This window comes from Cucurbita maxima, unplaced genomic scaffold, assembly GCF_002738345.1.
Source record: "Cucurbita maxima cultivar Rimu unplaced genomic scaffold, Cmax_1.0 Cma_Scf00012, whole genome shotgun sequence".
Classification (NCBI taxonomy): domain Eukaryota; kingdom Viridiplantae; phylum Streptophyta; class Magnoliopsida; order Cucurbitales; family Cucurbitaceae; genus Cucurbita; species Cucurbita maxima.
The window spans coordinates 762382-788268 of record NW_019272028.1 but is presented as its reverse complement, the minus strand read 5'-3'; the positions used below and the strand labels follow the sequence as shown (position 1 = coordinate 788268).

Genomic DNA, 25887 nt, shown 5'->3' with positions numbered 1-25887 from the left:
TTCTTCGGTTGAGATCCAACCAAACTGACCTAGTGAATCAATCATCAGGAATACAGATTGATAATGATGTTGGGTATCTTAAATAATGAGACACTAATCAAACCCTAATGGATACATATCCTATTTTTATAATTACTTTTTCTTTATAATATTACTTAGATGGTAGAAAACGTAAATCAATATATTAATTTGGATTAGGAAAGTAAATAAAGTCACGCAATATAATGTATTGGTTATCCCATTAATAACATGAGTGTATTATCCACGTCATTACCTAGTTCCTATAAAGTTAAATTAAACGAAGAAAAAAATTAAAAAAAAAAAAGTGGTGGTTGGTAATTTATTTCAGTAGAAAAAGCCAAAAAATTAGCGGTGGATTGGCCGACGACGGGTGCATGGCGATAGTTTTGGGAGATGGTGGTTGGTAATCTTTCCTTTTCAGTTAGGAAAAAAAAAGTGAATTAATTCAAAGGGGTCAAGCAAACTTGAACACCATATTTAGGTTTGATAGTGAGCACAACGACGGGTGCATGGCGATAGTTTTGGGAGATGGCGAACGAAAACTTGGCGATGAGCATGGCCAATATGATCTTCGTTTCCATGACAGCGAAAGATTGGCCGACGCAGTTGCGCGGTCCAGAAGCAAACGGTATGAACCTACCCGACGTGAACACCTTCGAGCTCCCAAATCTTTCAGGCTTGAACTCATTCGCGTCTTTTCCCCATAGCTCCTCACTGTGGTGAATGGCTAGCACTGGGATCCATATCGACAACCCTTTTGGGATCTCTAAGTCCCCGAGCTTTATATCCTCAAACGCTATCCTTGGAAGAATGCTCGCTGGCGGGTATAACCTCAGGGATTCATTTATCACCATACTAAGCTGTGCATTAACAAAAATATGATATCTATCCTAAACTGTAATGAAAGACTAATTATATGGTAAACTATAATTGTACCTGGGAGAGTTTGGGGAGATGGTCGAGCGAGGGAGCTTGGCGGTTGCAGACGGCCATGACTTCAGCTCGAACCTTGTCTTGCCAAGAAGGGTTGGTGGCTAATAACATGAGAGTCCAAGTGAGCAAGAGAGCTGTGGTTTCATGGCCGGCAAAGAAGAAGGTCTTGCATTCATCCATTATTATTTGCAAATTCAAATTAAAACCCTTGTTGTCTCGTTTATTCTGCATCTCATTCAGCAACATTCCTAATAAATCATTACCATTCTCCACACACTCCTTTCTGCTCTCTATGATCTCCATTAACAATCCCTCCACTTTCCCTTTTAATGCCTTTATTTCTCTGTTATATTTACTCGGAAAAAATCTGTTTAATAATAATAAAAAAATATATATATATCAATTACTGTTGTTGAGCTATATTAGTACATAGGTACTGTTCAAGTTTACCTGCTACCGGGAAGGCAGAGGTGGCGGCTAGCTTGAGCACAGAGATTCTGTAGAGTCGTGAGTAAATGAAAGATTTGTTTTCCCTTTTCATAGCTGCTTCCAAACTCGGTTTTGGAAATTATATCGGCCGTGATTCTGGTCATGTACTCGCCGATCTCGAACTCGGTTCGTCCCAATTTGACCTCGTTTTCTAATGATATAAGCATTTCTCTCGTGCATTCAACCATGCATCCTGCGTAACTCTACAAAACAAGAGAGGTTGAGTCGGGTGTCTAAATTTGATGTTTTATTCATATTGTTAACGGACCTTGAGACGGTTGCCGAGGAAGGCGGGAGCGACGACATGTCGTTGATGGAACCAGTTTTGGCCGTTGGCCATTAAGAGACCTCTACCAATAAAGTGGCTGGACCCCTGTTGTTGGAGCCACGACTTGCCGGTAACGGCGCTGTGTTTGGACAAAAGCTCTTTGATCAAGTCGGTTTCAGCCAGACACATTCTTGGCTCAATCCCATTCCAAAATATAAATCTCTTCCCTTCACAAAAAAAACATACAAATAAATCAATTAATTAAAAAGTTGATGGGTTACGGTAAATTTAATGATTTGGACATACCGAATTGGGCGGTCCAGACGAGATAGTGCGGGAGGAGGCGGGGGACGAGGTCGTGGGAGATGGAGGGCATGTCTTGGGAGGTGGACTTGGAGAGGAGGGCGGTGACGTCAAGGATGTTGCCGAGGAAAGGGCGGGGTTTGGGGCCACCCACACCTTGCATAGCCATCTTTTTCTTGATGCGTCTAGGAGTCGACCAGTAGCAGGAAACGGCGTCGTATAACACAGATAAGATGACAAACGACGTCGCTGCTAGAGCCAGAGTTGTAATAACCAGCGGCAAAATAAAGGCCGCCATCGGGAAAGAGAGAGAGAGAATGGGAAAGAAAGGAGAAACACATGCACATATAAATTAGGATCATTAAGTTATTCCCTGGGCTGTGGGCCCTACATCTTTAAAGTATTGTTTTTTCTTTTTTTATAAGCTGAGATGGAAATAAGAAGAACTAATATTAAATACAAGGTCAAAGGTTTGACCCAATTAGTTTTTAGCGGAGGAAATCAATTTTAAATTATTGATATTAAAATAGATGGTAATTGAAAAGGAAAATAAATAAATAAATAAATAGAGATTTGACTCAAAATGAAAATAACTATCTAGAATTGTAAATGAGAGCTATATTAATTTATTTTTCAAAGAAGAATGGTGTATTTTTCCAAATAAAGACAAGATTAATTGAATTTTTTTAAAATTTTTTATTTTTCTTTTAATAAAAAAGTGGGAACATTATCTTCAACAACATGCTTGGATAAAAAAAGAAAGAACAGAAAAGGCTCCATAGAGAAGGACTTATTGAGAGGCTATGGCTTTTAAAATTCTGATAATTCACCAAATTTCTTAAAATCCGCAACACAAAAGGGCTATTGCCTAGAAATTTGTAGACAATCATTTCAATTTTTTAAAAATTTAGTGCAAAATTAGACTTTTTTACTCCTAAAAAATAGATTAATTTGCATGTTTCGTCCTATCATTTGTATAAAGTAGGATTGGATTTGCACCACCAAAAATATATATATATATATAAGTAGGTAGAACAATCAAAGTTTTACACCAACTTTAATTAGACTATCGTTCTAATAAGAAAAGTATATACATTTGAAGTGTTAAGGTTATGAATCTTGACCGACCTTTAAGAATGAATGTTAACGGCCATGAATGATGTTATACTCTTCCTCACGGCTTGCCATTTTGTTGAAGTGCATACTCCCACTTCATCTTTTCCAACACGTTGTCGTTGGTGTTGGAAAATGAAAAGAAAACATGATATGAATCCAACCACTGATCCATTATATGTATCCGAATGAGTAATTACAAGAAGCAAAACAAAGAATCGTAGAGGGACCTCTACCTTTATTTGTGCGTCCATAGCATAATGTTTCCGTTTTTGAAAGGAATGTCACCATAATCATAGATAAAAAGGTTCTCATCTTGCTAGGAGAGGTCAAATACCAGTCAAAGGAAGTGCACATTCTAATCCAAATACTAATAGTAAACATGAATAAACTATAGTATCGTACTCTATTATAGCATTTATTATATCTATAAAAAAACGCTATAGAAGAGACCATGGTTGTATCACCAAACTCCTTTTGATACCAACTTCACTTTGTTGCGTTCATTCAAGCTACTCAAAATGAGCTCCTTCTAGCCCATGGTTGGCTTAGCCTAAAGCTTATTCTCCCCAAAGACTCTCGATCCAACAATAGCCTGCTTAGCCTTAGGGTGCTCATCTTGCCTCTACGCAGACAAGACCATTGCATCCTGGATGCACCTTTGCCCGCACACTCTACAACTCACTACACTCAAAATGAGTCTTGGCATAAGACTGCCTCACCTTGGGGTACCCATAAGTACCACCATTTGGCTGTAGGCATGTACCAATAAACAACCAATGAGCTCTTACTGTCTTTATAAAGGCTTGCTTGAACATCCATCTTGTGGTATAGCATCACCTTTCCCTCGTGTTGAGGCACCATCAGATATTTGTTTCAGGGCTACTAGCCCATGCCATAATACTACGCTCACGGCCATTTTTGCCCCCGCTCAAAATTCATTCTAAGGCAAATTGTAATAACCCAAGCTCACTGCTAGTAGATATTGTTTGCTTTAGCCCGTTGTGTATGGTTATCAGCCTCATGGTTTTAAAACACGTTTGGTGGGGAGATGGTTCCACACCTCCCTCCTCCCAAGGTGGGATCTCACAATCCACCCTCTTGGGAGCCAGCGTCCTCGCTAGCACACCGTCTGGTGACTAACTTTGATACCATTTGTAATAGCCCAAGCTAATAGATATTGTCATCAACCTCACAGTTTTAAAATGCGTCTACTAGAAAGATGTTTTCACAGGATAACAGTATGGTAACAATTCGATAAACATGATAATTGGTGCGTGATGAACGATGATAATGCACATTGTTATGAACAGAAGAGAAGCCGAACAAACAATGCGAACAAAATGCAGATGAAATTCAATACAACTACCGAAAAGCTAAGCAAAATAATCAGAGACTCACTATTGGAGAAGGCAATCGTTCAGTTCTTAAGCTTGATTGCGACACTTGAAAACAACAGATAACGTTTTGGCGTAGACGCATTCGGCATACCTCGAGGCGTAATGATCATACTCCCTGAACGCCTTCTGCTTCATTTTGCTACGCAAAGCTGGAAACACACCAGAAGTTTCAACAGCAGTTGCAAGATACAAGACTCAAAAATTGAACAGACGCATCATGTTCCTCAGCAATCAAAAGCAGATTAAACAGGTAAAGGACGAAAGCAAGATTGGATTAAATACCTTCCCCTACTTTCTTCTTCACATGATTCTCTCGAGCATCCTGCAAGTAACCCATCTTAGAAGCAATAGGAGCACAGGAATTAGCAGTATCAATTCCACTCAATTCCACTCCCCAGTTTTTAGTTGCTTCTCTTCTTTCTAATCTTTTCTCTAAGAACCCTAAATCCTAGTTTTGCTAGAACAAGAAGCCCACTCTTGGAATTCTTTTTAATCTAATAATTTTTATGTTTTTGAGAGGAGAATGAATAGAATAACGAGCGAATCTGAAATTTTGATGTTTTTTATATGAACTTATTTACTCAATACCTCATTTTAAGATTAAAACTTTCAATCCATATGATTCGGAAAAGAAAAAAATTATTTTAATTTTAATTTGTGAAGAACATCATGATCTAAATTTACTTTTAACTGTTAGCTATATTATCACATAATATTTAATAAAAAAATTCCCGCTATTTTTGCTTTAATAAACAGTACAGTGCGGGATTATATATAAGCTTAAGAGTACCCTAATTATCCAGTCGGATGGGAACACCGTACGATATAATCATATAACTGAGCTTTTTTTTCTCTGTGTTTCACTCACCTTTTGCACTTTCATCTTTATCTTATTCGCATTTCTTTATTAGAAGCACTGTTATACTCGGATTTCTTTAGCTCAAATTGCTGCTCGAGCTTTGTATTTCGCTTTCAATGGCTGCCAATACCGCCATTGTTGCTTGGTTCGTAATCACGGTTGTCTATAATTTTGTGCTGTTTTTGTTCACGATAGATAGCAACTGAATTGGTTGATCAAAATGTAATTGAATTATCAGGGGCTCAGGAGAAGATGGGCAATTGGGATTGGGGAACGACCAAGAGAGGGAGTGGGTTTGCGCCATTAAAGCCCTTGGGTCTCAGAAAGTCTGTTCTGTTGTTGCTGGTAGCCGAAACTCCCTCGCCATCTGCGAAGATGGCAAGGTCAGTTGCTTTCGTTTTAATTCATTTCTCGTATATGAGCGTTCTGTTTTCTCATATTTCGTACTTTTGGGTTCAATTTTGTGGGGGATTTGTAGCTGTTTACATGGGGTTGGAATCAGAGAGGCACTCTTGGGCACCCAGCAGAAACCAAAGCTGAGAACATTCCGAGCCAGGTCAAAGCTCTTGCTAATGTTAAGATTGTGCAGGTAATCAATCTAAGTGTGGTGTTCTACATGTACTTTTTGGTTTTTGTGCTGAAGAACTTCTGAAAGTTTCATATGGTGTCCTGTGTATTAGGCGGCTATTGGTGGGTGGCACTGTCTGGCTGTGGATGATCAAGGCCGAGCATATGCCTGGGGTACTTATGTTCCTTTCCTTCGCTAATTGTGTGTCTGGAAATACTGGGGTTGGATTTTTTACAGTTCTGGTTATCGATGTTCTTAAAAGTAAAAGAGGCTTCAAAACTTGTCCTCTTGAAGAGGCAAGACACAAGCGGAAGGTCTTAAAGAAGTGGAAAAACTACAAAATCACACAATTTTTATCTTTCATATAAAAATTTTGAAGGTCATTCTCAATATTGTTGTACTAGTATTACATATAATAGTGAACTTTATTTCATCAAAGAATATATGGTAAGTGTTCTCATTATTCTACTTCTAGCTATTACATTAAGCTTAAAAAATATAAGCCTTATTGTGTACTCTTAGATCTGTTTACTTTTTTATATATAAGGGGCATAAATCTCTTATGAATTTTAGAAGGCTTAAATTTCAAGGTTAAAATTTGTGGCATGCCTCGGAGTGCAAGTCTCAAAAGCTTTTCAAAGAATGCTGTCTTAGAATTTGCTATGGTTTATCATCTGGGATAGATAGCAGGTATTACGTCTTTGGATTAGTTTTACTTTTAATGTTCTGTACCAGCTTCATTTATGCATGGCAGCACGAGTAACAACAGTGTAGAATAGACGTGAATTTATTTTTTTTATTTTTTGCGTTCTCTAAGCAACTGAGAGGGGTTACTTGGAGCAGTTAAGGAACATGTTTTAGGAAATTCTTCATGGTGCCTCCTATTTTAGATCAATCCAGGCAAGTAAACATGTAAAGTGTGTGTGGTGCAGGTGGTAATGAATATGGTCAGTGTGGCGAAGAACCCGAGAAGAAAGATGACAGTGGTAGGCCACCTCCGAGACGAGATATAGCAATTCCTCAACGATGTGCACCAAAGCTAATAGTTCGTCAGGTAATATATTTGTGAGCATTTATTCTGGATTATCTTTGTGTATTAAATAGTTTCTTTTATGTGCTATGCATAATACAGATTCTATAGTAGCCTTTCAATTAAGTATGCTGCTTGAATTTCATGAAATGGTTCTTTTGGTCCATTACAAGAAGTTACCATTTTTGCCCATTATTGAGCATTTATCAAATCTATTTAAAGTGGATTACCTCATGGTTCATCTCAACTTTCTTAGTCAGTGTACCCCACTTTCTTCCAGATATTGTGGAGAATGAAAATCCACCGAATAAGAAAACAGACTTTATTTGGTCCTTGGTGCTGGGATGAAAATGAATTAATACTAATGATACTATTCTACCTAGAAATTTCCATTGATAGCTTTCCCTGAAGTGGTATTATGTGCAACAAATGTAAGGATGATGACGACCATCTCATTCTCTTCTTCCCATGACTATGGGTTCATGAAATAAGCCAAGTGTTGGAATTCGAAATTTAATCCAAAAAATTTCTCCATTCGGTCGTTGGGGTATGTGACTACCTTTTCAAGGTCAGGGCTAAAAACTTGGTGCATTAGTTTTTTTTTTTTTTTTTCCTCCAAGTTGTGGCGGAAAAGGTATAGAAGAACCTTTGAAGGAAGGAGATAACATTCTAGCTTTCATGGAAGCTCAAATAAGTTCTCGTTTGGATCAAAGTGTAGAACGGGATTATGTTTATTAAGATTTGCTAGTATGGACAAGCTGACTAAGCTCAAGCAATTTGCATAACATTATCGATAAATTTAGGACAATTTCTTCCTGAAATTACGTGGATTTCTCTGATATGTTGCAATTTAAATGTAAGAAGGGAGAACACAGATCATTTAGTCAGGTATGATAGAGGCTGGTAAAGAGATTTGGCTTGATTATGGCATGACCCTTCTTTAATCTCTTAGGGCCTCGGGTCTTGTATGTATATCTCATGGAAGATTGTTTCATGCTTGTCTTGAATTGGTTTCAGAAACATACTATTTTTTCTGTTATAGGTTGCTGCTGGAGGTACACACTCTGTGGTACTTACACGTGGAGGACAAGTATGGACATGGGGCCAACCATGGCCACCTGGAGATATGTATAGTCTCATAACCGTTAATTTTGATATCACTGATCACTTCTTTTTTGTTTACTTATTTTGAAATATTGTCTGTTTCTTCTGTATGCAGTGATGCTAATATATTGAGTATCTTGTTCGCAGAACGCAAATTTCTGTTCCTGTACGAGTTCAAGGTCTTGATATGGTGAAGCTTATTGCGGTTGGGGCTTTCCATAATTTGGCTCTCCAAGAAGATGGGACTTTATGGGCATGGGGTAATAATGAATACGGACAGCTTGGAACTGGTGACACGCAGCCAAGATCACAGCCAATTCCTGTCCAAGGGCTTTCTGGCCTTACTCTGGTTTGGTTTGCTTTTATTTTTCCTTCGTTATCGCTTCTTTATATTTTCTTGTTTTCTCTCACTCTCACGTGGAGTTTACATCTTTTGAGCCTTAGTCTCTTTCCATTTTTTCAAGGAAAAAAAAAAGTATGTATTCCAAAAATCAATTTTATTTTTGAAAAAAAAAAAGACTCGACATTTTTCTTTGCCATGTATAATTAGCAGCTGATATGGCTACCTTGTTAATTACCAAATCTTTGTTCAAAGGTTGACATTGCAGCTGGAGGATGGCATTCAACTGCGTTGACAGATAGCGGAGAGGTTCTCTCTCTCTCTCTCTCTCTCTTCACCTAATGCTGAAGAGGGGTTATACATATTGTAATACATTGATATTAATACATAATATAAGAGAAGTAGATTTCATTGAACTGTATAATTATTGCTGTTTTGCCAGAGAATTTGCAAGAATACCTCCAACAATTTCATAGAAGTTACTAGCATGACATAATGTGTCCTTGTGTTGGTTGTGTTTTAGTGGTTACATGAAAAACATGGATCCCCTTGATAATCTGTCAATATTCAACTTTTCTTGGGATTTTAGAGGGAAAATTTTTTTAGTTCCTAGTTGAAGTAGTAGTGCTTATGTCTTCAATAAGCTTAGCTCATTAGCATCTGAAAAAATTTGCTGATGAATTACGGACTGGGTCAAGAACGAATGATGTATCCTCCATAGAAAGAGTAAGCTTACTGCTGTTGCAGGTTTATGGATGGGGACGAGGAGAACATGGGAGGCTTGGATTTGGAGATAATGATAAGAGCAGCAAAATGGTTCCCCAGAAGGTTCAACTTTTGTCTGGCGAGGACATCGTTCAGGTAGGGATCATCATATTTTTTATAACATAATCCTTCATTGATAAGCTGATATAATTCCGGGTTGAAAATGATAGCGGTATCTTAGATAAACCTATTGAAGAAAGGAGAGTAGAGAATATTACAAACAGTTGAATTAAGTTTGAGGATCATGCCGAGAATTAGGGTCTAGAGTTAAAGACTCAGAGATGCAGTAATTATTTGACGGAAGTAGAAATCTTTTGAATATGCCGCAATATCATTTGTTGTTTCAGGTATCATGTGGAGGCACACACTCAGTTGCAGTAACCAGTGATGGCCGCATGTTTTCGGTTGGTCTCTCATCTCTCTTCAAGAACACCCTTGTTTCAACTTATTTCATTTCTGTCTTTTTGAATTTTCAGCTAAATTATATACCTATAAAATACCCCTATTCTTTCCTATTTCTTTTCTTTCACTCTTTCCAAGCAAGGTAAGGGGGCTGGGCTGGGCTGGGCTGGCTGAGAATCTCCTTTCCTTCTCCTTCCTATTGGTCTCGTCTATCTGTCTCGTTGCTGTGCTAGCTTTGCTTTAAACTTTGCGATTCGTTTAAAGAAACATCCTTGTTAATTTCAAGCTTTACCTTTCATGAACGTTTTAAAACTACACTTTGAAGTGTAAATCAGTTAGAATATTGGACAGAGAATTGACATGATGGTTGTTGAGAATGACATGGCAATGACTCGGGCGCTTGCCTGAAATAGGTTTGAAAGATCGATATTCAAACACATCAACTTTTTGTCAAACATTCTAACCGATTTTTACTCAAAGGGTAGTTTGAATCTTTTTTTCTTGCATTGTTCATTGTCATTCTAAACTGTGAAGTCTTGTTACATTCTCCCCCCTTGTTTACATTTGTGTGGCAGTTTGGGCGAGGTGACCATGGGCGGCTTGGATATGGAAGGAAGGTAACAACTGGGCAACCAGAGGAAGTGCCCATTGACATCCCCCCTCCTCGTGGGACTGAGAATGGCCGCTGGATTGCCAAACTTGTTGCCTGCGGTGGCCGCCATACATTAGCTCTGGTACAATGGAAGCCTGAAGATTAAGTAAAATAATTCATGGTTGTTAGATTCTTAAGATTATGAACTTTTTTCTTTGAAATAATAATTATGAAACCGGGCGACATCGACTTGCAGTTCAAAAGCTTGGTTTTATGTATTCTATATATTATGTGTAGTAAGCTTCCATGCATCAAATTTATGTAATAAAGCACCTGCTTGATGTGTGAAAAAAATGGGTCAAGCAGAAGGTTAAGCAAAAACAAAGAAGGAAGAAACCATCAACATATTTAGATATATGATCATTCTAGGCCTTAATTGATTTGAATATACTGTTTTATTGATAAGCACATTTTCATTGTAATGGTGAAAGAGAATAAGATACAACTCAAATTTAGTTTGAAGATTTGTCAAGGATATCAATTACAAACAGACCCATCAAGTGATAATACTACGACACAGAAGGCTACAATTCCCCATTGTTCTAAGTGAGAAAATGATAGACATTGGATTTGAACATGTTTAACCCAAACTTCGAAAGCAACTACTCAAACTTTTTGATTAAGGACAGATCATTTAACATCTTCTCGATTGCTTCGTCGTCGTGCACCCTCCCTTTAGCCTGAAGCCAACAAAAGTGTTCATAAACAATTCTAAGATGAATACCAATACATATACTTGTTAGAAATTACGACTTTCCACAATGCATAAGCTCTCAAGGCTTTGCTTTGGACTTCCCCAAAATGCCTTATACCAATGGAGATGGAGGTAGTATTCCTCATGTATAAACCCATTATCTTCCACTAAATTAACCAATGTGGGACTCAACTCCCAATAATCCTCAACAATACTACCAACTACAAGCAAAAAAAAAAACTACTGTACTTGTTGATATGGTGTAGGCATAAAAAAGGAGGCAAAAGATACCTTCAAAGATGGTACCATAGCAATAGCTTCCTCCACGGTCTCAGGACAAAGGTTGCCAAGAACACAGAGCTGCAAATTTCAAGAGTGATGAGATAAATCTTTCCTTATTCAGTGTTAAGTACATAATGATCTGTAAATTGATTGATTTAATCAAGTTTCAAATATATACCTCAAACTCAGCCAACTGATACCTGCTTAGAATTCTGCATGGCAGTTAAGAATCAACACCTCTAGTTTATGCGATTCTAAAGCAATGAACTCAACCTTCTAGTTCATACCAGAGTTGATAAAAGTAAACTATATTGTCCTCCATGAACTACATATCGAAGCAGTTAATCTTAATTCATTCACTATTTCCCAAATAATAATTAACCAAAGAGCTCTTGGCTAGCTAGAAAATGGTAGTTGTAAATTACAAGTTCAAAATGAATTTAGCATAAGGTGGATATGCTCAACCCATCCTTCCCACCATCCCATAAAATCAAGACAAGGATACTCTCGAACTTGTCTGACGGCATCAGGATTTTTATAGCGACTAAAGCGTTTCACATACTGCAGCGACTTTTCAAACACTCTGCAGAAAAAGAAGACCAGAATTAAAAAGCTCTCATCTTTGTAACGGTGATGAATATCATAAGTTTAGCTATATCAACCAGCAAAATAAACTCTAAGTTCGCTTCTAAATCAATAAACAATAAACAATAAGCATAAAACTCACTGAGAAACTTGATTCATTGGATCCTCAGACATTTGTTGAAGTTGCTCATATTTGTGTTCAAGGATCAAAGAAACCTCACAATTCATTAAACACTTGGCCTTCAAAAACTCTGCGGGCAGCCAAAGGAAATAAATGCAAAAGGATAAAAAAGCTGTGTATACACCAAAAAGATCTTGGTGGAAAGAGCTTAAATTTTGAATAACTACTTACCATATAAACAAAAGATCTATTCTAATGTCTTAATTATCATATATTCATAAAAAATGGAAAAGCTTAAATAGTTGAGTATTCAAATGATAAAATGTTAAATGTTAGAATTTAGATTTTGCATAGATTACATATCTTCATCTAAAATTTCAGAAACCTTAGGACAATTTAATATTAACCCAAAATATCTGAAAACCCAGGGCATTTAGCTATTTGAGCCTTGACACGATATCATAAAAAACGATAAGAGAGTGTACGCAAAAGAAATCTCTTTTTATGAATGTGGATGCCCAGCCACCTATAAGACAACACATCTAATGACTTTTTCTTATCTAACAAGAGAGAAAGTTACGAAATAGTATGATTCTATGTAGATGGCTATAAGACATACTCACATAAACTAATGGCTTAATAGAGGAACGAAGCACTCCTTATAAGAGTGTGGAAACCTCTACCTAGTAGACACGTTTTAAAACCTTGAAGGGAAGCCAAGAAGAAAAAGCTCAAAGAAGACAATATTTGCTAGCGGTGGGCTTGGACTGTTACAAATGGTATCAGAGTCAAACATAGGGCAGTGTGTCAGCAGGGATGCTGGGCTACAAGTGGGGTGGAGTGTGAGATCCCACATTGGTGGAGAGGGGAACGAATCATTCCTTACAAGGGTGTGGAAACCTCTCCTTAGTAGACGAGTTTTAAAACATTGAGAGGAAGCCTAGAAGGAAAAGCCCAAAGAAGATAATATCTGCCAACGGTGTGCTTGGACTATTACATTTACTATCTTTCTCCTCTCACAATAAAGCAAATAACTATCCACAGGGTATGTGATTAATAAGAGATTGTAATTTCTTTACTGCAACAAAATTAGTAAGTGTTTACATTAGCTCCATATTCGCAGTCCAAACTATATTCGCTGTTAAAAAGATTGTGTAATAAGGATACGTATAATAAGGCATGGGGAACAAAAAGGAGGCAGTGAAGGAAACCATCACCATACAAAGTAAGAGGGACTTAAAATCTCGTTGATTATTGATGAAAATTAGAGATTAATAGATAGATTGGTACCATCCCCAATTTTAAGCTCAGCAGCATTTTCTTCCTCCTCTCCAGACATGCTTGAAGTTGGAGTTTTGGACAACCAAAAGAATCTGAAAACGAGTAAACCACAATAAACTTCATTCAACTTGTTCAAGGAAGAACTTGAATTTTGTTTTAGATAAATGATGGATATATTTCATATTTAAGTGAAACCCAAGTGAATTATCCAGAACCTCAGTAACTTCCGGGAACAGAGGGGAATTTAAGCCCTAACAAAATGGCTTCATACCAAATTACTGTGAGTTCTGAACATATTACTAGACTAAAAAAATTAGGAAAATTTTGCAACGAAGAGTAGATTCGTATTCAAGAACGGAGAATAATACCAAATTCTATTGCTGGAGAATCAAATTCAACTACCCATCTGTAAAGAAGGCAGTCAAGCCAAGTCGTGCTATTCGTAATCAGTATGTAAATAGGGAAAACTGAGAGAGTACGCACCACAAAACACCGAGAGGATTAGGAGGCCAGAAGCGGCGGTGCGACGTGACGGCGAAAAGGGAGAGCCGGCGGGAAACAGAGAAGGCGCGACACAGATTTCTCTAATATTTTCAAGAAACCCAATTATAAAACAATTGAGGAAAATATATATGGCTTAAATGTTTAAAATTTTTAATTTTATGATATTTTGATATTGGGTTTCAACACTAAAAATAAAATTTTAAAGATGAACACAAATTTTCCCGAGAGTGCAGCCTTGATAATTAAAAGGTCGAAAAAATTGTGGGTTAGATATGAAAATGATATAGAAAAGAGATTTAGACGTGTCTAATATTAATATCCAAAAATTAAGTCTTGGGGCTAAAAATAATTTAAAAGCGGAGAAAATATAGAAAATTTATAATAATAAAGAATAATGTTGGTGGGTTCGATGGGTCAACAATGACCATTTCAACAAGTTATATAGAATCATCAAAATTTCTAAGTTGTGGACTTTATGCACACCACAAGGTTTGTCCATACGCAACCAAAATTCCGAACCATCCTTAACGATTTTAGAAAATTAAATACAAGTGGTCCCCACGCCCACGTCATCCACCTATAATCCCACAACAACAATATAATATAATATAATATAATAATAATAATTTTAATGTTAATTACGTCGGAACTATAGATGCTGCTGCATTTAACATTCCTCAACAGAAATTAAATTTATTTATTTTTTGCCCCAAAGACGAAGGCAAACTCCCCAATTTATTTAACCAAATTCCAATTCATTCGTGTTTACACGTGGCACGAAGTAATTGGCTCCTTCCGGTCCAGTCAACCCTGATTGTTTTTTTCTGTTCCGCCCTTTGACTCCAGCCCCCCTCCCATTGAAGTCCTTCGTCCTCTTCTTTACCCGCTGAATGGGCTACTCTTCGTCTCTTGTTCAGAGGGAAGGAGGATTCTGCAACGTTTTTCAAGGCCTCAAACTTGTCCCTCCTTGATAAACTGCGAGAACCTTGGAGATTTCGTTTGGGGTCCTCGTTTTTTCTCATATGCTTGGCGTCTAAGAAAAGAATTTCATGCAATCAGGTTCTTATCTGCTTAATCTTCCATTACTTATATATTTTGGGAACTGGGTTCTTTAGTATCTACTCAATTACTTTGCTCTTAGGTGCGTTTTGTGGGTTTTCTCATCCACTCTTCATACTCCTGTTTCATTCTTCTCGATCGGATCTATGCTCTTGGAGCTTGTTCTGTTTCCAATTTCGCCACTTATTCTCAGTTCTTTCTGAATTTTGTGGATTTTGTGAGCTAGTGGTGTTTAATCCAGAAGTAGGGATGATCTGATTGTTTATGAAGTTTGTGTAATTGGGTTGTTTCCTTTATGACTTTCTGGTAGGATTAAGTTATCCTTATAGATTTTTATGGTAAAGGGTTTGGTGGGGATTCAGTATTTGAACTTCATGTACTGTTATGTATACTCAATTTTGAAGTATGGAGAGTTTTAGCGGTGATTTAATAGCTTCTGTGTGGATTTATAACTAATTGTATGTGGTAATGGTTATGTGACTGCAGAGGCGTGGTGACTAAGTGTTTGGAGCAACATGGCCACTGGATTGACTGCTAAAATTCGTTTGGTTAAGTGTCCTAGATGTCGTCGGCTTCTTCCTGAGTTGCCTGATATTCCTGTTTACAAATGTGGTGGATGTGATACAATTCTAGTAGGTAAAATGCTCTTTCCCATATCTAACAAACTAGACATGCGATGTTATTTCAAATTTTGATGCTTGAATTTCAGAAAGTTTTAGGATAAGGCTTAAACATGATCACCTGTCATATAATGAGCCACAGTTAGTCTGCTTTAGTTCGTTACGTATCGCCGTCAACCACATAGTTTTAAAATGCGTCTACTAGGGAGAGGTTTTTACACCCTTATAAGGAGTGTTTCGTCCCCCATTTCAATTGGGATCTCACAATCCACCCTCCTTGGAGGTCTTGGGTCCTCGCTGGCACACCGTCTGGTGTCTAGCTCTGATACTATTTGTAAAGGTGTGAAAACCTCTCCCTAGTAGACGTATTTTAAAACCGTGAGGCTGACAGCAATACGTAATGGGCCAAAGCAGACATATCTGCTAACGGTGGGCTTGGGTTGTTACAAATGGTATCAGAGTCAAATAGCGGGTGGTGTACCAGTGAAGACGCTGGTCCCCAAGGGGGGTGGATTGTGAGATCCCACGTTAGTTAGATTGGGGGACGAAGCATTCCTTATAAGGGTATGAAAACCTCTCCTTAGTAGACGTGTTTTAAAACCGTGAGGTTGATGGTGATATGCCCGTCTGCTAGCAGTGGGCTTGGGTGGTTATATATAACTTCTTATAGACATGAATATACAAACAGAACATCTGCTAACCACATTGAATATGATACTTCAAGATGATGCTATGAAATTCTAATATTTTTACCATCTTCTGTTCTTCCCTGTATGTGACTTTTCAAAGCTCTTACTAATTTATTTCCCCTGATCCTTTGTGCAGCAAAGAATCGAAGAGACAGTTCCCACAACACAGATGTGGGCTCACAAAACAGAGATTCTGTGGAGAGGCATGAAGTCAACCCCTCTGAAGATAAGCAGCCTAGCACTCCGAACCATAAAACGATCATTCCAACTCATGGTGAATCTAATTTGGACTTAAGCAATGGAAGGGATATAAATGAATCTGGAGAATGGAGAAGTGAGGAGCTCGTTCATTCGACTTTGAACGTGCAGCAAAGGAATACTAGAAATGATGATGAACCTCATCACGAGAATGGCGAAATCTCAGATGGGGATAATGCAGAAGAAGCCAGCATTTGTTCATCAAGTCATGAAAGAATTATTGCATTCTCTGGTGAGTGCATCGTAGATCCAGATGTCGAGGAGAACCATGATGAATCTGGAGATAGTAGCACTGGGCAACTCGTTCGTAGGAAGTTGGGTGAGCGCCTAAATTATGCTAGAAACGATGGTGAATCTCGTGCTGGTCATGAAGGGCCATCAGGATTTCCAGATCAAGTGTATTGTGAAGATGAGTGCGCTTATCATGAGAATGGTGAGCTCCCATACCAAGATGATGCTCCAGAACAAGAGGAATATAGCATTTCAAGTCCTGAAATAACTATTCCGTCCTCCGGTGAGTGTTCTATAGACCCGACAGACATGAAGGGTCTGAAAGAATCTGGGGATGTTAGTCAGGAACAGCTTGCTCATATAAAGTTGAGCGAATGCCTAAACAATGCTGGAAGCAATGATGAATCCCAGGCTTGCCATGACGAGCAACCGAGCTGCTCTAATGCTTCTCCTGGGAATGCTGACCTCTCAGGACGAGATCATATAAAAACAACAGAAACTAGCACGTTAAACCATGAAGTAATAACGATCCCATTCTCCGGTGAGTCTGTTTTGGATCCAAATGATGAGAAAGATCAGAAGGAAGACGAAGATAACCACAGGGAGCATCCTGTTCAGATATCTTTGAGCAAACACCGAACGAATGCCACCAATGATGACCAATCTGGATCTTCGGTTCGAGTATCTTTTGCAAATGCGGTTGCTAATCGTGAGAAAGACAAGCTCTCAAGTGGAGACCGTTCGGGAGATGACATAGTTGAGGAGATCTTCCTGTCAGGAGAAGAAAGTCAAGAAGATTGGAAGGAGACTCATTCCAATTTAGAAAGCTCAGGTATTTCAAATGCAGTAGCTACAAGTTCTATTATGGGGACAAGCATTCCATCTAAGATTCTTGCTCCTCTTACTGCACGAGTAGAAGAACACGAAGAAACGATTAGCCATGATACCGATCATCGAATTCCTGTTGATAATTTTGCTTGTACGGAAGTGAATCATTGCGCTACTGGTATGGTCAAATCTTTGAAAACCAAAAGTTCTTTTGCATATGATGGAATGGATGATCAGTTTTTGGATCGTCAAAGATGTTCGTTAAAGAACATTCAAGAAGCTTCCGACGGTCCCAGAAGAGAAGAGTCCTTGATGAACAATAACGCAGTGGCTAGAGATTCCGAAATTCCGATTGAAACAAGGAGTTCCTGGAAAAGTTTGCCTCGTGAGAAGCATTATGGCAGAGAATATCATGAAAGGAATCATAATGATATGCTGCAACATAGAAGACAGGATATGCAAAACAGAAGCACGTTAAGGAGAGAAAAATATCAAAGTAAGTTGTCGTTACTTGGAAGGGATCACGACGGTGGCTACGAGAACGACAGCGTTTCTAGTTCCATGTTCGACGAACCCCATGATTCTAGAATGCATTCATCAGACAATTTTGTGGAACATGATGAGGCCAAGGTTAGATTGTTGAGAATGGTTTGCGAACTGCAGGATGAATTGGAGAAAACGTGTAATCTAAACGGGAACGCAAGCGGAAGGGTACCGATCGGAGCCACTCAGAAGGATACATGGCATGACACAGAATATCCTTCTTACTCACGAAGAAGAGGGCCTCAAAGTAATGATCTCGAACGACATTCTTTATCTCGGATGACTTCTGCTGTAAAGGCTGTTAGTGGTCCTCAGGTTAATTACTATGGCATTGAACACATCCCACACTCAATGCAGCTGCTTCCATCTGAACACTGGCATAATCAAGGGGCCCGTATGGCGCATATCGATCACGACTATTATAGTCAATACAGCTCATGTGCATCTAGTCCCCAACGTTTTGTAAGCGCGCAGTTATCTGCAAAGGGCATTCGTTTGCAGTCTGATCATATGAGCCATCAAAATCATGTGGCCAAGCATCATCTACGGCCAATGGCTGGAGGTGCCCCGTTTATAACTTGTTACTACTGCTTGAAGTTACTGCAGATTCCTGCAGAATTTCTCTTAGTGAAAAGACGATGCTATCGGCTCAAGTGCGGTCATTGCTCTAAGATTCTTGAGTTTTCTCTTCAGAGCAGAACTCATATTGTTCCATATGTACCGAGTGTTGCAGAACCTCCACCATCTGAGGCCGATAAGCTCAATGGCTATGGGGTTGCTATCAGCAAAAGTGGCTCGAGAGAAATAGGCGATTCTGTTGTCTTACCACGTTCATCTCGCCAAGACGAAATGGAGAAAGAGCTTAGTTCAAAGTGGTCTCAAAACAAAACTGAAAGTCTAAAGAAGAGTTACCAGTCTGGTGGTCCATCCTCCCATGGCTACAAGGCTGAGAAGTTGTCCTCCAAAGTTGGAAATTTATCAGCCAAATCAAATTCCCCACTTCATCGACTCATGGGGTATTCTTCACCAAGCCAAGTCTTTAGAGGGTTGAACGCATCAAGAAGAAGCATGCAGAGGAAATAACAAGGTGATGTTTGTTCATTCTCTTGATGATTTTAGATCTCTGCTAACTTTGTGAAGCATTACAAGCTCAACCACGATCTCAGCAATGTTCCACGTAAAATATAGACGGCTACGTTTTGCTTGTTTCATATTTCATATGTACGTTAATAAGGAGACATAAATCTATTCTATCAATATTATGTATATTACATTCTTATGGATAAGTTCTAAAATATTAGAGAGATTTTCACACCTTTATAAAAACTGATTCGAGTCGATTGGGTTGGTCTGAACCATTATTGTACCTTTCATCATCGCTGAAGAACTGAAATGATACAAGCACTAGTGGAAACACAAGTTATTTGGAAGTACGAAACTCAACAAATACCGAAGGAAATAAGAAATAGACAAAGTTTATACACTGAATTTCTCGACAAATTGGTACTTGAAAATCCTACGGTACAGAACCTCCTACGTCCTAAATTAGTGATGTGGACTGAGATTACAGACTGCAACCAGTGTCAAAGCAAAATAACACTAGCAGCTCAGTAAATTGTTCCAAACAATAACATTTTCTGCAGCTCATAAGAGAGACTCAACAGAACTTCCAATGATTATTGCAGTTTACACAAGTTACAAACGTTGTCATAGGTTCATCAGCACTCCGTGTCTGCAATTGATAGTAGGTCGTCTTGCGTTGACCGCATCGACCACATTTGAACTGATCGGTGGTAGCTTTTGGAGCTCCTCCCCGCTCACATTCGAATAGTGCTTTTTGTGCAATCTCTTCGTTTTCACGTTTTCTCTGATCACTTGCCATATCAGTTGTGCTCAAGTTGGTCATCCTTTCTGGCTTGATAAGCCCAAGAAGAACTTTTCTCCGAAAATCTGGGTTCTTCGGATCCTTGAGGTTAAACATTATAGATCTGTACTTGGCCTTCTGTGCCCCAGTAGAACCTCCCCAATTTTCGAACATCACGGATTCTACAGAAACAGCAACACGGATAGGATCGCTTGCATTTACTTCATCTATAACATCTTCATCAGCCTCACCAGGAACCTTGGAGAAGGCCTCAACGAGAAGTTCTCTTATTTTGTCGCGAGCAGCATCTTTTGATTTGATCATGGAAGTAAGCTTTGGAGGTCCAGCAGCGCCGCTTGGTTTCTTTTCAATAGAGATTTTCTTCTCTTCTTTAACCATCCTTTCCACCTTGACCACTGAATCAGTTTTTTCAACCTTAACAGAGTTTTTCTCCGAGACCGCGCTCGCCGATCTAGAAAATTTAACAGAGCTTGTGGAACCAATCCTATTGAATTGCTCAACCTTGGAAACTCTCTCAACCTTCATGGAAGATGATTTTTGAAAGTTCTCCACCTTAACGGACTCTGCACTGGGAGAACCAATTTTGGATGGTTCTTTACTGTTGCCGTTTCCATTCTTCTTATTCTTGTTAGTCTCCTTGATTACTATATCCTTCCACATCTCAATCAAGTCAGAAGCATAGTCTTGTATTTTCTTCTTGGGGTGTTTAGTGAGGTGCCGAAGGCGCTTCCCAACCTATGGAAGGCAAGATATAGAATCTTGAGCAACGCATGAAAATGGACCTCAATTACAAAGGAAAAGGGATTGAAAAAAAATCCAGAAAACAATATATAACGAGAGCTATGACTCCAGTATTATTGTTCCAAAAACTTCCAGTGAGATGATTTCGTTATGAAGAACGTAAATAACAGATGAAACAGAGTGAACGCAGCTCGTTATGAAACCAATTCGTTGACGAGCAAACAAGGAATTTAGGCTTAGTTCATATCAAAAAGCATGTACGATTTTATAAACTAACCGGCTCTTAACATTTTGAGTATCCATCCACCATCAACAAAAGAAACAAATTTCAAGTATAGTGAGAAGAAAACCTGAGTGGAAACAAGGATTTGATATGTAACAGGAAATTTCTTGAGCTGCCGTAGGGCATCAAGACAACGACTTTCCTCGGCTCCCCCATCATTTGATGGTGCTGCAGCGGCGTCTGCAGCCTTCTTCGCCGCTTCAAACAATTCGACCAGCTCTTTCTCCATCGAATCACCGCCAACGAAGAATTTTGATAGAACCTAACGGCCACATTCCAAGAACGATAAGATCCCAACAACAACACAGCGGAATGAGAAAAACGACGCATGCGGGGGGGTATTGCAATCAATATCGAATTCGAGTTCTTTTCTCAATGAACAAGCAAAAAGATACCATCAAATCAAAAGAAAACGCATTGCCGATGGCAATTGATCGATTTCGAATAAGTAACACTTACAGAGATCTGAATCGCCGACTGCAAAAACGCTCGCAATACCACACTGAATAGAAGAAATCAAAAACTACAACGGAAAATAAATCGGGATCGGCTTTGGAAAAATCCCTTTTTCGGCAGAGAGACGGCGGAGAGAGTAAAGAAATTGAAACGAGGCCTGGGAGATGAGGTATAAGGGTAGACGGAGCAAGATAGGAATTAAATCGGACGGCCAGAGACGAAAAACGTGGCATACAGATTCACCGTAAGATCCTAAGAGTAAGAGCGAAGAACAGGTCATAATAGCTCTGATTTACCTATTTACCCATAGGCAGAGTGAGAATCCTAAGGGGGGTTTTGGGTATTTCATTCGGTTTCACTCTTTTGACTCAACAAATTTTGTGTGTTTTAAAAGTTTCATGATTAAATAATAAACAAATCCAACCGAATCAAATTTTTGTTTGGATTGGTGTTCTCTTCCAATAATTTTTTTAAAATAAAAGTAAAACATTAATTTTTAAAATAGCTATTTATTTATTTTAAATATTTAATTCAAATTTATAATTCAGTTTTAATATATTTTAAAAAAAAAATTGTTAAGAAAAATTAAGGAATAAATAATGATAGAAATAGACATATTCACATATAATTATATAATTTATATTTGACAACTTCAATTCAACCTAATAAATTTTTAGGCAATCCATAAATCAACCTGTTTTTCAGGTAATCATATTTTGTATTTTGAACCTCCTTAGAAAATACTCTTTTGATATCGAAAGCACAGTGTTTAACAATATCAAGTCTAGCAAAAAAAAAAAAAATTATTATTATTATTAGCCTTTACAAATATTTAATCCCAAAAGGACCATTTTTAAAATATTGAATATTAAGTTGAGGCAATTTAAATAAAATAAAAACTTAGATTGTATAGGGTAATTAAAACACTAATATCAAAAAATAAACTTGTTTACTACACTAATATAGAAACTTAGATCTACCTCGGAAGCTCAGAATCTTCGTTAACATTCGTTTATCTCTCAAATCAATATGGGATAGTACACTAATTCATCTTTAAATTTTGTAATTTTATACCTAATCAACTCTTAAAACTAAAAAAATGTCTACTAAAAACTAACCCTAAACACACCGAAACAACAATAAAAGATAAACTTCCTTATCATTTTACGAAAATTCTGTATTATTAGTTGAAAAGGAGGAGCCACATTAACAAATATAGAGAATAAATTCAATATAAAATGAAATGATACCTTGGAACTGAGCGAGACTAAAGAACCTATAAGATTTTAAAGTTATTGAAATGATACATTGAATCTACATAGTTCAAATTTGAATTGAAATGTTGACATACCTCTACTAAGAGCAAAACTGAGACCTATTGTTCTTCAAAGAAGAAAGAAAACCCATCTATTGTGATGAGCAGGCATTTCAACATCATTCATTATCCTGTAGCTAAAATCGTCCCATATCATTTCCCAGAAGTTCTAGAGCTAATACCGTTTGATGATCCGCTTGCCTTTGTCTGAGAATTTGATTTATTTGCAGGCTTCGGCTCATCCCAGTCGTCGTCCCAGCCTTGATCCCAACCTTCTGATGCTTCCAAATCGTTGGATGGAGAAGAATCCTGCTCTGCCAATTCAAGCTCCTGATATGGAACTCCATCAGCACGGCGTTCCTTGGTTCCTATCTTGCAGCATGCCCACACACCTCCGATGATCAAAACAATTGAAAGTAGTATGTATGATCCGGATACGAGGTGTAAATGGGTTACATACGAAGAGATTTGCTCAAAAGTGCTGCCACTTTTCATTGGTGATCCTAACAGAATCTCACACTTCCCACTCCCAGCATCTAATACAATCTTTGAATTTTCTAGAACATCTGAAATATTAACCTGTAACAGAATACGGAACTTGAAATAGCTATTCTCGTGAAGATCCAGCAAAGATTAACAAAGAGTACCTTTCTAGATTGGTGCTCAGGAACTTGTATCTCCTTGAATTTAGCATCGGAAATTATAACATTCACTTTCAGTGAAGTCCCTCCAGCATTCTGGATCAGAAGATATTGTTCCACCGTTGCTGTGAGAAAACAATCTTCAAGCAATTTATTGGGGAAAAAATCATCTCATGATATGATACTGGGGAAAAACGGAATTACCTTTTTCTGCGAATAGAAGGCAAGCAGTCATGTTCTCAAGGTCGTGACAAGTGTTGTACGACGGGTTGCACTTTTTCATGGAAGAACCATAGGTTGAGATTGGAAATGGCGGAATCGCAGGAGTTGGAGAAACAGAGCTAGGGCCAGGAGCCGGAGCCGGAGTTGGAGCTATACTCTAGAAGAATCGAAAAGGCGAAATACAAATTTGGAAGTCAATCGCAATCCAAAAGTTGCATAAACAACAAGAAGATCGAAAATCAAAATCAAAGTCAAACAAACCTGAGGAGAATCCTTCGAAAGCGCGTACCGGAGATGAAGATTCCAAATACGGCCAGAGAAAGAAGCATTGGATTCACGAGAGGCGAGATTAAGAACAAAGAACACGTATACGAGCGCCAAATCACGATTCATCGCCGCGTCTTTCTACGACTGATGAATCGAGCAGAACCGCGATGAAATCGAGATGGCGGAATCGCGCCACATTGCTGAAGATTTCAATTAAACGAGGAAAGTACAAGGAAGACGAAGAAGAAGTCGTCAATAGAAAAGTCAAAGTCAACGAATCAGAGAAACGCAGACGGGCCACCGGAACAACGTCTGAAAATGTATATATTCTCTGTTATCGTTACGTCCGGAGAGAAGACATTTTCATATATTTTTTTTAAAAAAAAAAATCAAATAAAATTGTTTTCTAAAGATATTAAAATATTTTCTAAGTTGCCAATTTCACTGATTCTGCAGCAACCAACAATTCTTCAGCTGCGATTTCGTCGTCTCTCTGAAGTTCTTAACCCTAACCAGACAGAAATGCGTGCACCACAGACCTACCCCTCCCCTACTACTACTCGTCTTCAACAAGTAACAAACCGGCGCACCACGTTCAACGCATCTTCCTTGTACTACAATCCCCCACGCCTTCGATTCCCCCTCGTAATCCTCATCTTCAAGCTCTTGAACGAATATGATTCCTTCCGGCGTCCGCGCCTCTCCGTTCTTCCACTGTTCCTCCAACGTTCTCCAACGATCTTCCTCCACTGCCTTCTCCGTCTCCAATCTCGCTCCCTTGCCGTCCTCCGTCGTGTACCACCGCAAAAACAGAGGCGCTTCTCGAAGATTCTTCACAATTTCCACCACCGATTCCTTCATCCATTTATCGAGCTTATCGCTAGAAATCGCCTCATTGCCTTTTTTTCTCCCCTTCACATGGCCTTTCACTGGCTGCAAACTCTTCATTGAAGAAATGTGAGTCCTCGATTTCCTGAATCTTCCGGGGAAAGCCACCAAAGAACGAGGACTTACTTTCTGATCACATCCGTCGGGAACATTCGCGTATCCATGATCCAATGCGCTGAAATTTCTTCCACATTGAATTGCTAACGAAACCATTGGCTATCGCAAACTGCAACCAAGAGACAAAAAAACAGAAACAGAGGAATTAGCCGATGGGGAAGACGACGGCCCTCCCTTCTTCTTGAAATTGGTTTCGGATTGAAAACGATTCTGGTTGAAGCAGACGTTTGATGATGGAGGAAACGAGACTGGATAAACAGAAGCGATTGAATCAGTTTCCTAAAACGATCAGACCAGCTGAAATTTTCATGACATTTAAATCGTCAATTTTTTTTAATAATAAATATATTATTTTCTCCATTTTGATTATAAACCCGTCAGCGTCCAGTCTTCCTTCACACTCGGAATTCCACCTTTGTTTGCTTCTCTGTAAATCGTCTCATTTTATTTCCATGCAACCGCCATCATCTTCCATTACTAATCAATTTTCTTGTAATTGAAATTACGACATTGTCCCTACTTGTCGTGGTGTCGAATGGGTATCCGAGGGATTTTGAAGCTTGAAGTAGGAATGTGTGTAGGGAATTTGTGGCGTGTTTCGATCGGGAACTGCCACGAGGTCCGGCAAAGAGAACGTGGAGTAGGGGCGATTTCCACGAGTTTTACACGCGAAAATAAGGTAAATTAAAAGGACAAAAAAAGGGCAATGTACTAAGACTTTTGATCGTAGCCGTTGATTCATCAGCGATTACTGGCACGTGGTAGCATGAGGAATATGAATGGACCTCCAGTGTGTCCACGCAGGCTGGCCTCAGCCTTCGGTGAATCGCGTCCAATCAAATCAGTTTTGTATCCACGTCAGCATAACAATGCTGACTCATCAGCAGAGATGGAGCTTGTTGGAAACTGAGATTAATTTGATGGAAAGTAGATCGAGGTAAATCTGTATAGTTTTAACTGCACGAGGTTATAAGATTTAACCATAGTAATTACGAGTAGATTTAAATTAAATTTTGAATTAGATTTTCACATATATAGGTAGATGACGATCGATATGGCATTAATTATTAATTAATTATGACTTAATGATATTTCTAGTTAAATACGGATTTTTTTTTTTTTTTTTTTTT

At 38.5% G+C, this 25887-nt stretch overlaps 8 protein-coding genes and 1 long non-coding RNA gene across 14 annotated transcripts in view; 2 read left to right on the top strand and 7 right to left on the bottom strand.

Moving 5' to 3' along the window:
• Positions 1–421: 421 nt before the first annotated feature.
• Positions 422–2362, bottom strand: LOC111487109 (cytokinin hydroxylase-like). Its single transcript, XM_023134353.1, has 5 exons — positions 2018–2362; positions 1712–1938; positions 1405–1646; positions 958–1321; positions 422–881 (listed from the first exon to the last, which is right to left on the bottom strand). Exons 1-5 carry the CDS (start codon positions 2310–2312, stop codon positions 462–464), a joined length of 1548 nt encoding a protein of 515 aa, XP_022990121.1. The 5' UTR covers positions 2313–2362; the 3' UTR covers positions 422–461.
• A 598-nt stretch (positions 2363–2960) lies between these two features.
• On the bottom strand, positions 2961–5239 carry LOC111487076. The gene is made up of 3 exons (XR_002718982.1): positions 4810–5239; positions 4529–4676; positions 2961–3293 (listed from the first exon to the last, which is right to left on the bottom strand). It is a non-coding gene; the product is annotated as an uncharacterized LOC111487076 (long non-coding RNA).
• On the top strand, positions 4672–10541 carry LOC111487074 (ultraviolet-B receptor UVR8-like). Of its 2 annotated transcripts, XM_023134298.1 has the most exons (12): positions 4672–4777; positions 5439–5531; positions 5625–5769; positions 5865–5975; positions 6067–6127; positions 6887–7008; positions 8027–8112; positions 8236–8437; positions 8684–8737; positions 9176–9289; positions 9541–9597; positions 10171–10541. In XM_023134298.1, the coding sequence occupies exons 2-12, from the start codon at positions 5503–5505 to the stop codon at positions 10351–10353; spliced, it is 1164 nt and encodes a 387-aa protein (XP_022990066.1). In that variant the 5' UTR covers positions 4672–4777; positions 5439–5502; the 3' UTR covers positions 10354–10541. The 2 variants fall into 2 exon arrangements, with proteins under 2 accessions (XP_022990066.1, XP_022990065.1); XM_023134297.1 differs by lacking the exon at positions 4672–4777 and having other exon boundaries at positions 5358–5531.
• Positions 10542–10640: 99 nt separating this feature from the next.
• On the bottom strand, positions 10641–13847 carry LOC111487075 (DNA-directed RNA polymerase II subunit 4). Of its 3 annotated transcripts, XM_023134300.1 has the most exons (8): positions 13694–13845; positions 13579–13616; positions 13220–13302; positions 11951–12059; positions 11729–11806; positions 11402–11435; positions 11233–11301; positions 10641–10927 (listed from the first exon to the last, which is right to left on the bottom strand). In XM_023134300.1, the coding sequence occupies exons 3-8, from the start codon at positions 13266–13268 to the stop codon at positions 10850–10852; spliced, it is 417 nt and encodes a 138-aa protein (XP_022990068.1). In that variant the 5' UTR covers positions 13269–13302; positions 13579–13616; positions 13694–13845; the 3' UTR covers positions 10641–10849. The 3 variants fall into 3 exon arrangements, with proteins under 3 accessions (XP_022990068.1, XP_022990070.1, XP_022990067.1); XM_023134302.1 differs by lacking the exon at positions 13579–13616 and having other exon boundaries at positions 13220–13284; positions 13694–13847; XM_023134299.1 differs by lacking the exon at positions 13579–13616 and having other exon boundaries at positions 13694–13843.
• Positions 13848–14551: 704 nt separating this feature from the next.
• LOC111486981 lies at positions 14552–19258 on the top strand. The gene is made up of 3 exons (XM_023134177.1): positions 14552–14773; positions 15260–15409; positions 16219–19258. The coding sequence occupies exons 2-3, from the start codon at positions 15289–15291 to the stop codon at positions 19023–19025; spliced, it is 2928 nt and encodes a 975-aa protein (XP_022989945.1). The 5' UTR covers positions 14552–14773; positions 15260–15288; the 3' UTR covers positions 19026–19258.
• Positions 19259–19365: 107 nt separating this feature from the next.
• On the bottom strand, positions 19366–21457 carry LOC111486982 (transcription elongation factor TFIIS-like). Its single transcript, XM_023134178.1, has 3 exons — positions 21311–21457; positions 20919–21113; positions 19366–20562 (listed from the first exon to the last, which is right to left on the bottom strand). The coding sequence occupies exons 2-3, from the start codon at positions 21078–21080 to the stop codon at positions 19600–19602; spliced, it is 1125 nt and encodes a 374-aa protein (XP_022989946.1). The 5' UTR covers positions 21081–21113; positions 21311–21457; the 3' UTR covers positions 19366–19599.
• Positions 21458–22513: 1056 nt separating this feature from the next.
• Positions 22514–23948, bottom strand: LOC111486999. The gene is made up of 4 exons (XM_023134200.1): positions 23747–23948; positions 23468–23642; positions 23270–23388; positions 22514–23201 (listed from the first exon to the last, which is right to left on the bottom strand). The coding sequence occupies exons 1-4, from the start codon at positions 23876–23878 to the stop codon at positions 22776–22778; spliced, it is 852 nt and encodes a 283-aa protein (XP_022989968.1). The 5' UTR covers positions 23879–23948; the 3' UTR covers positions 22514–22775.
• A 99-nt stretch (positions 23949–24047) lies between these two features.
• The window catches only part of LOC111487001 (RING-H2 finger protein ATL74-like), a 3320-nt gene continuing 1480 nt past the window's right edge, over positions 24048–25887 (bottom strand). The window contains exon 2 of one of the 3 annotated variants that reach the window (XM_023134203.1): positions 24048–25714. In XM_023134203.1, the coding sequence (XP_022989971.1) occupies positions 25638–25714 (77 nt within the window). In that variant the 3' untranslated portion in view covers positions 24048–25637. The remainder of the gene's footprint in view (positions 25715–25887) is intronic. The other 2 variants (XM_023134202.1, XM_023134204.1) reach the window with 2 other exon arrangements.
• On the bottom strand, positions 24194–24853 carry LOC111487559. The gene has a single exon (XM_023135008.1). It carries the CDS (start codon positions 24851–24853, stop codon positions 24194–24196), a length of 660 nt encoding a protein of 219 aa, XP_022990776.1.

Bases quoted from the DNA above. Each gene is read 5' to 3' on its own strand.
- LOC111487109 (XM_023134353.1), bottom strand. From the start codon at position 2,312: ATGGCGGCCTTTATTTTGCCGCTGGTTATTACAACTCTGGCTCTAGCA. The intron at 1,939-2,017 runs GTATGTCCAAAT...TTTTTTGTGAAG, and splicing joins CGTCTGGACCGCCCAATTCG to GGAAGAGATTTATATTTTGG. The intron at 1,647-1,711 runs GTCCGTTAACAA...CTTGTTTTGTAG, and splicing joins TCCTCGGCAACCGTCTCAAG to AGTTACGCAGGATGCATGGT.
- LOC111487074 (XM_023134298.1), top strand. From the start codon at position 5,503: ATGGCTGCCAATACCGCCATTGTTGCTTG. The intron at 8,738-9,175 runs GTTCTCTCTCTC...CTGCTGTTGCAG, and splicing joins CGTTGACAGATAGCGGAGAG to GTTTATGGATGGGGACGAGG. The intron at 9,598-10,170 runs GTTGGTCTCTCA...TTTGTGTGGCAG, and splicing joins GTGATGGCCGCATGTTTTCG to TTTGGGCGAGGTGACCATGG.
- LOC111487075 (XM_023134302.1), bottom strand. From the start codon at position 13,268: ATGTCTGGAGAGGAGGAAGAAAATGCTGCTGAGCTTAAAATTGGGGAT. The intron at 11,807-11,950 runs GTGAGTTTTATG...CTTTTTCTGCAG, and splicing joins CCAATGAATCAAGTTTCTCA to AGTGTTTGAAAAGTCGCTGC. The intron at 10,928-11,232 runs GTATCTTTTGCC...TGTTGGCTTCAG, and splicing joins CTATGGTACCATCTTTGAAG to GCTAAAGGGAGGGTGCACGA.
- LOC111486981 (XM_023134177.1), top strand. From the start codon at position 15,289: ATGGCCACTGGATTGACTGCTAAAATTCGTTTGGTTAAGTGTCCTAGA. The intron at 15,410-16,218 runs GTAAAATGCTCT...TCCTTTGTGCAG, and splicing joins ATGTGATACAATTCTAGTAG to CAAAGAATCGAAGAGACAGT.
- LOC111486982 (XM_023134178.1), bottom strand. From the start codon at position 21,080: ATGGAGAAAGAGCTGGTCGAATTGTTTGAAGCGGCGAAGAAGGCTGCA. The intron at 20,563-20,918 runs GTTTTCTTCTCA...TGCCTTCCATAG, and splicing joins AAATCCTTGTTTCCACTCAG to GTTGGGAAGCGCCTTCGGCA.
- LOC111486999 (XM_023134200.1), bottom strand. From the start codon at position 23,878: ATGAATCGTGATTTGGCGCTCGTATACGTGTTCTTTGTTCTTAATCTC. The intron at 23,643-23,746 runs GTTTGTTTGACT...CGATTCTTCTAG, and splicing joins TTTCGAAGGATTCTCCTCAG to AGTATAGCTCCAACTCCGGC. The intron at 23,202-23,269 runs GTACTCTTTGTT...ATTCTGTTACAG, and splicing joins CTGAGCACCAATCTAGAAAG to GTTAATATTTCAGATGTTCT.
- LOC111487559 (XM_023135008.1), bottom strand. From the start codon at position 24,853: ATGGTTTCGTTAGCAATTCAATGTGGAAGAAATTTCAGCGCATTGGAT.